The sequence below is a fragment of the Athene cunicularia genome (assembly GCF_003259725.1).
Source record: "Athene cunicularia isolate RWA chromosome 24 unlocalized genomic scaffold, athCun1 chr24_part1, whole genome shotgun sequence".
Lineage (NCBI taxonomy): Eukaryota > Metazoa > Chordata > Aves > Strigiformes > Strigidae > Athene > Athene cunicularia.
Window position 1 is genome coordinate 3,677,193 of NW_020799132.1, and position 8,022 is coordinate 3,685,214.

General features: G+C 42.1%; 1 protein-coding gene across 1 annotated transcript in view; it reads right to left on the reverse strand.

The window, feature by feature from the left end:
• Positions 1-908, reverse strand: part of LOC113488438 (potassium-transporting ATPase alpha chain 2-like) — a 20,246-nt gene extending 19,338 nt beyond the window's left edge. The window contains 1 exon segment of the mRNA XM_026863578.1: positions 900-908. Coding sequence (XP_026719379.1) covers positions 900-908 — 9 coding nt within the window.
• Positions 909-8,022: the final 7,114 nt, after the last annotated feature.

The following is an 8,022-nucleotide window of genomic DNA, read 5'->3' on the forward strand; positions in this document are numbered from 1 at the left end:
AAAAAAAAAAAAAAAAAAAAAAAAAAAAAAAAAAGAAGAAAACAAACAAAAAAACAAACAAAACACACAAGAAACAACAGATTGGGACATATTAGTACTTAATATTATTCTGAACTAAAAAGCATCATCTTGTCCTCAGATGCTCTTTAATTAGAGGAATGTTTAAGTCTTGATGTTGTATCTTGAGGAAGGGAAGGCCTAAGAGCTGGTAAGTAGTTTGGGGAGCTAAAAGTCTGAAATCCTTTTCCTAAAGTACTTGAATTTGCATGATGACACATTCCAGATAAAGGACATGTCTGTTTACAAGAAGTTCTATTTTTTCTACCTTGCCAAAGAGTCACAATCTGGTTTATCTATTGGGATTCTTCCTTCACTTTCCTTCTTCTCCTCCTTCTCTCTTCAACTATCCCACCCAAAAATCTGTTCAGCTTTTCAACTCCCCATAAAGTAGAGAAACCAGGAGAGAAAGAAAACAACTATCTGTTGTGAGAACTTAGCAGATGGAGGAGAATAATAAAGAAAAATAAAGTAGTCAGTAAAATCTATTGATCACTTCTATGCATCAGGTATGTTTAACCTGCACTTTTTCATAAAATCTCAGATTTTGGCATTTGCTGAAGGGATAGTGTTGATGAAACTGTTGATTATGAAGCTAGCCAGTCCTAGAGTTCTTCCCTATCCAATCTGATGTCTTTTCTTTTTAGGATTAAAAGTGCATACCCATCTACAGTGAAAATTTTAGTCGTTGCACTGGTTACCCAACAGTGTCTAGTATTAGTTCCATTTTTCACTTAGCTTGTATTTATAACACACATATACATATTAAAACTTAAATGAATACTTGTCCTTAAGAAGAAACACACATGCAGTAGCAGCAATTCCATGAACTGTGCACTCACCTTTACCATCTTGGTGAGTTTATTCCTTTCCTGATGGAGTGAAACAGCCAAGCTAAAGTCTGAAAAGCAAAAGCCCAACTGGAGAAGGAAGCGGCTCAGAGCAGTTTTGGCTATTGGAGTGCACAAGCTCACAGAGGTTATAGTTCCCTCTCAGCTGGCAAGCAGATGTTAGCTGGAATCCTGCTTGCACTTCGGCATCCTTCAGGCAGGGCGAGTTCGGTGTCCAAAGCCTGTGGAGAAAGAGCACTGTTTGCTAGTGCTTTATAAATCAGCATCTTGTGCTGCCACTCCACCCCTCCCCTTCCAGGTCCAGCCCATCTTCTGTTTCACCTGTAGTAGGTGGAAAAATACCACAGTAATGGGCATGTGGGTTTCAGGTCAGATAGTTTCTAATTATTCCTTTGTAGTGTTTGCTCACAACTAGGGAGCAGGTGTATTATTCATCTTGCTAGAAGCAAAGAGTTTCTTTCGGAGACTTTCCAGCATCAGAGTCCCCTTATGATTTCCAGCTGTCGTGGCAATGTACAGTGGGGTAAAGGAAATCCATGAACCTTTTGTCTCGCCTGTTTGCATGATGTTCTCTTTGCCTGCCCAAGGTCCCTAAAAGTCAGATCCCTGCCTTGTTTAGGTACTGGCAGGGATTTGGTGGAGTGGTGCTCCTTCAAGCCTCCTCGCTTGGACTTCACTTTAAATTCTTGCATTGCATTTGTTGTGATTTTAACCTTCATGCTTAGCTGGAAAAAAAAGCGTTTCCTGGTGCATTTTCAGCAAGAGCACTTATTTGAACGGCTTAAGTCGTTTGTCTTGCACCAACTACCAGCTTCCATACAGGGGTGATAATGAGACTTATGACACTTTTGATACGTGGTGTGTCTCATCACTTAGAAGTAAAGTTAAGTTCTTCCTTTGCCTCTGGAATTTAAGTGATGAAAAACTAAGTCAAACACGGTGAAAGATTTTTTTTAATACTTAAACATTGTTTGGGGAAAGACTGTCTTTCAGCTGACAGAACTGGTCTCACTGAACAACAAAGCATTTCAGCAGTTGGTCTTTTTCATTATATAATTCATGAGCTTCAAATTACATCATTGGAGGTGCTGTGAGGTACCGCAGTCGCTAGCAGATGACTCAAATTGTGGTGAGAGATAAAACCTGTTAATGGAGATAACTAATGTTGACTGTTTCCAGGCATGTGTATAGCTGTTAGTGTAAGGAAGACAACCAAGAAACATCCTTTACTATAGAAGCATGAATAAATTCGTGTTCAAATTACAGATAGGTTTTCAGTGATGGAGTATCATACCTCCTTAAATTATATCAAAAAGCAAAGCTATTTCCACTTCTCAGTTTATGCGTATGGGTCTTTTTTCCATGGTATTCTTTAATCTTAGAATGTTATGCAAGGTACAAGTGTATCTGGAAAGGTTTTGCATTCAGCTTCTGTTGTTTGTTGTACTGAGAACTGGATTGTGTCCTGGGGCTTGAATATAAACCTTGTCATATGTATATAAGTGCTGGAGATTTCACAATATGCACCATATGCAAGAGCAGTAACATATTGACTGCATCCAGTGAATCTGCCTGTGTCATGTTACCTTTTACTCACCTTCTCTAGTGCAGAAAAGATACTAGAGCAAGGATGACCAGGAGGTACAGTGAGTGTCTTTGACATCAAACTAGACTGCTGAGGCTGGAAGCGGGAGGATATGTGAAAGGAGACGTGGACTTGGAAATAGGGAAATGCCTTCCAGGAATGCAATTGCATTGTCCCGTCAGATCTGCTGGTACAGACAGTGGGCTGCAAAATGTGAAAACGGGGCTAGCGTACTTTATCTTGTTCATTTACAGTTTTTTAACTGGGAACTGAGATTTCTAATCCAGTGGTGAGGAATAGCTGGTAGGTGGAAAACAATAATGTGTACCAGTATATCCTGCTGTTCACAGATTTGTAAAAACAACTAGCCTGTACTTCATAGTAATGGTTTATGATTTAGAATGTTATCTGGGTCATTTGGGCAGTTTTTGTATTTGTCTTGTATAAATCATGACTACTTTTGCCTGGGGGCCAATGTTAGAAATGCAAATTAGAGAAGCGTTTGGCAACGAAGTACCCCATACGCTCTGGTTTCCGTGCAATATTTACACAGATATATCTGTCATCTTAAGGGTATGTTTTGTAGCAAATTAGTTAAACTAGGAAAACCCTATAGGCAGTGCCATAGGTTAATATTTACAAAGTATTGAGCTGGATTTGCTGCGTACAAATGGCCTGTATTGAGTTGCCAAGTTCAAAGTGCTAAACTGATGGTTAAAAAGTTCTGTGGCAGAAAGTTCATTAATTTTGTCCACTGACGGGATTGTTTTCCCACGAGTTACAAGGGAAAGATGAGAAAAGCACTGTAAAAAGGCAAATCTCTCATTCGCCACGAACCAACATACCGTGGTTGGACAGCGTAACACCCCAGTGCTGGGAGGAATTACCCTGTTAGCCACACTCACTCACCACCCATCTTGTGTCCTGTCATTTGCCCCCGCTGAAGAGATGCCAGAAATAGAGCCCACGTGGGAACCCGGGCTGCAGCTCCGGACAAGTGCTTGTACACAACCGAATCCTGCCAGTGAAGCACTTGTGCATTGGTTTGGCAAGACGTGGCGTGTAGACAGAGGAATATACTTGGGTCTGTGCCAGAGAGCTGTAATCGTCACGTGTGTGTGTCTACTGTGTCTCAACATCCACAGCTGAGCCCTGTTTGGAAGGTAAAAATGAATGAGTATTGTTCCGATTGCTAAATATCAGCCTAGAAAAATAACGTGTCCCTTCTGAATTATTATGTGTCTCGCACTTCTTCACCAGAATTAAGACACATTTTGATCCTATTCTGAGTTCCTATGTGTGTATGCAAGTCCTGTCAAAAAAAAAAAAAAAACAACAAACAAACAAACAACCCCAAACCAAGCCAGCCAAGAGAATGTTTTGCTGCTGTTTAACACACAGAGTCCACGTTTCTTACCTGGTCGTGTGTGTGAAGACTGCAGGTTGCCAGCACCTGTGCTCAGATTCTCAACTTCGCTCAGGTCGGGAAGCCAAGGTGTAAATGTTTGTGATGGCATCTGCCTGCAGTTTGCCTGCTGAACTTTGCTGTGTTCTTTATAGGCCGCCGCTCTTGCATGAACTGACGCCTGCATTAGCAAAACTGGCAGCAGGCAGCTTTGGAAGTACCTGAAGACGCAGGAGTGGGTGGTGGGTTTATCCTTACTTTGGGTTTGACAAGGCGCGGTGCAGCCTTTCCTCGGGGAGAGCCGGCAGAGGGAGCGCAGCAGCCTCTGCTTAGTGCTTTCCTTGGTCATTCATTGCTTTCACGCCAGCAAAAATAAGATTTCAGACAACAGAGTGTGTGTGTGTCTTCGTGTCCTAGCACAGGCCTGTCTCCACCGATAGAGAAGTGTTTCAGTTTTGCTTTCTTTTTTTTTTTTTTCCTTCAAGGCCAAGGGTAAAACAAAACCTGAACTTCAGGTGATAGTTTCGTGGTGCTGAAAATCATCTTCCAAGGGTGGGATAGAGCTGCAGGTGAGCTAGGTGTGTACTGGCAGGTACATACATGAGCTCTACAATTTTCTCCTCCGAGTAGCCTTGAAAACAAGGCTTTGCTGCCAGGTATTTCCAGTCTCAGGCAACCTGTTAGTGAAGGCAAGTAGAAGGGGCTGAGGATGTGTTTTGGGTCCATCCATTAGCAAAGGTGGGAAGCTTTGAGGATTCCTTATTTCCTTACTCAGTGGAGAGGAGAAACTCCTCGCTCAGCAGAGGGAAAAAACAGTGCTAAATCTTACCTTTTTTTTTTTTTTTTTCCTTCTTCATTTAACCCAAAGATGTTAAACCGCAATTCACAGGCCACAAGTGATGAACCAAGCACTTGTACAGAGCTCTCAGGAGTCAAATTAAAACAAAAGCTTAGGCAGTATTTTCACACTAGTAATTTAGGCATTGGTTTTAAACCACTCCTTGTCTGAGTGCCTACAGCATTCATCTTCCTCTGACCAGGGAATTGCACATTCTCTTTTACGCAGCACTGTATGGAGTTCGTGGAAAGGTATTTTTCTGCGTTTTTTTCTCTAATTTTCCTTTCTTGCTAATCAAAGATGAGTAGGAAATTATGAGGAGAAAATAGGCTTAATTCCCAGCTTTCAAGATGGTATTTTAAATGGTGAACTGTAGTGTGCCTCACTATAAATACCATGCTGACTTGCTATCCCTAGCGACTTGGCACAGTCAGCGCAGCTATAGTCTGCTTCAGGGAAAGTTTTACCTCGATTTTAAAAAAGGATTTGGCTTACCCTTACTCTTTTGAAGTTAATGTACTGCTAGGGTGAGTTTTGTGTATCCACAAAGAGATAACATGGCTGAAATGTGACATTTCATATCTGTTTTTCAATATGTTGTGGGGGTTTTTTTTCACTTCATCTGACGAAGAGCTAGTTAAGCTTGAGGGAAGTGACTGGTCTTTTCATCTCTAGTCCTTGTTTACAGAGTTTCTGATTAGATTCCTACAACAATACAGCCACTTGTATTCCTTCACTTTTCTGATGTGGAGAACTGCCCGTTCAAAATGTTTTCACGTCGGTCATCAAGAAGCCAGGACTGTCTCTAATATACCTAAGGTAATCCTGGGTTGCTGGAAGCAGTGAGCTCTGGAGTTGTGTCTGTCAGGGCGTGCTATCAACCAGTGAGCTGGCTGCTCCCTGCCTAAAGAAAGTTCAGAGAGATAAGAAGTAAAAGTTGCACATTTCTTCTGAAGGAGGTGGGGGGTGGACACTACTTAGAAGCAATCTTCTGTTGGAATTTTCTGTCTCAACGGAAGAAAACAGAAGCCGTAAGCGAGACACAGTATCTAGGACTTGCTTATTCTTCTTGATATTTTATCTTCCTGCTTCCTAGTGCTATTAATATGAACCATTACTGAATTTATATTGAACATGGTATAAAAACGGTAAGGAAAATTGATCCTCCTCTTTGCAACCTTCAGGGGCTGTACAAAGGTACAGTCAGGACTGGAACTTGGTGTGGAAGCACAGTATAACTTTCTTCTTGAAATGTGGTGATATTTCCAGCACGTCATTTGCAACCATAAATGATTTATAGGAATTTGTAAATTCTAGTCTTCCTTTCAAACAGCTGCTGTCTTGATGCTTTCATCATCCTCAGGGAAAACAATAAATTTTTCCTTTTAAAATGCTACCTGATGTGCTGGTTAATGTGCCAAACCAGTGCATCCCAGAATTGCAGAGCCAACCTGTAGTTTGCAGTCTGGATCTGCTCCTCTAGAACAACACACCCAACCTCATTCCTGACAGACACCACAGCCTGTCAAGTGGCAGAGGCAGGATGAAGACAGGGTGAGAAAGGGACAGTTAACAGAGGGATGGAAGTAGGGCCCTACGTGTAGCTAAAGCTGGACGCATAGGAAGAGAAAACGGATGGTGATGCAGAGGTATGTTTACCCCGAAGCACCTATGCAAATGTAGGGGGAAAAGCTTTGGGGTAGACTCGCTTGTAAAATACACGGTATGTGTGCTATATGTTTGTAAGTAACGCTGCCTAGAAACAGCAGTCTGTGGTCAGCAAAGGCTTCCGTGCACAGCCTCGGGAAGGGCGTTGTGCGTTATGTGTCAGATGGGCAAGAATTATTTCCTAATTTCACGTGCAAATGCGTTATTTGGCAAAGATGCTCTTTGGCTTAGAAAATTTTGGTCCTGTGGCTTTTGGTTTGGGGCTTGGGGTTGGGTTTTGGTTTTGTTTGTTGGGTTTTTTTTTGATGAAAAGCAGGTCATTGCACTGATGCGACTGCACAAGTCACTGACAACCGATACAGCGGGACTAGATGTTGTTTAGCAAGATAGAAGATGGCCGAGGTGCCACAGCCAGATGTTTACTGCCTGGATGACCTCTATTGGAAAGTGATTAAAAAATGAGTCAGTCGGTTGAATGTGGGTCGTTCAAACAGATGATCCTTTTTTCATCCTGTGATGTCCTTGCGTGGCTGCCATGTCACCCGAGAGTTCTGCTCACTGAAAATGACAGTTTGTGAGCGCAGAAGTGGTGAGTGTTTCAGCTGAGAATGCCAAGATGCTGGCTCACAGCTTGCAACAGCTGCTAGCAGAGCAAGTCAGGATCTTTAGTCACAGCTTGCAAAGCCAAAGGCTGAGACTGACAAAGTGATGGCTCATGGTTTACAAGAGCTGACAGCTGGCGACCATTGCTCTGGTACAGATTGACCTCTCTGTTTTGTAGTCCCATCTGTAACGCTGCTAGCAGATTTGCACGCAGGAAGCAAAGTTGAAATGGCCAATAGTTGAAAAGGATATTGAAAACTGTGGGCAGCTTCGTTGGCTTACTGGAAGAAAAGAGTAAACGGTGTTTAAAAATGACTGGTTTCAAACTATTTTTTCACTTTGCCTTTGCATTTTTGCATTCCCAAGGAAGTGGGTGGATTGTGTAAAACTACTACCAGAGCAGGCAAGGAAGTAGGCATCTGTTGAAGCATTTAATAGAGAATGCTGTGTCCCCCTCTTCCTTCATTTTTCTATTTTTTTATTTACATGCAGCATCATTGCAGTGGAAATCTGTTGGCAGCTTTAAAAGGTGGGGAGGGAGGGAAAGCGTTCTCTACTCAATGCGTGATACCTTTTGAGATATTTCAGAGAATCTGCATGTATTTCATTTTTCATTTGTATTTCCTTCTGAAACTCTGTCCTCTAGCAAAAAATGGTCACATTTCTGTCCTTGAGTAAAATTCGGAGAAGGCTTCTGAGGTAAGAGAAAATGGTCTTGAAATAGTTCAAGGTGTTACACAACTGGGGTGTTTGAGCTGCGTTATGAAGTTGCAAGCAGCATTTTACCTGTGGAATTTAAAAATCACGTGGGTTTGTATGCAGCCCAGAGCACTGTGACATCTTACCTGTACAGATCTTGCACTCGGCCTCATAGAGAAAATACTTAGAGTCAAGAAAAACTTGTTTCATATTTGTCAAAGCCACGTGAAGAGGCTTAGCCAAGTCTTCATGCCGTTACCACCAGTGCCTCTGCTTTTGCTCTCGCACCATCCTTTGTACTCGTAACCCAGTGTCC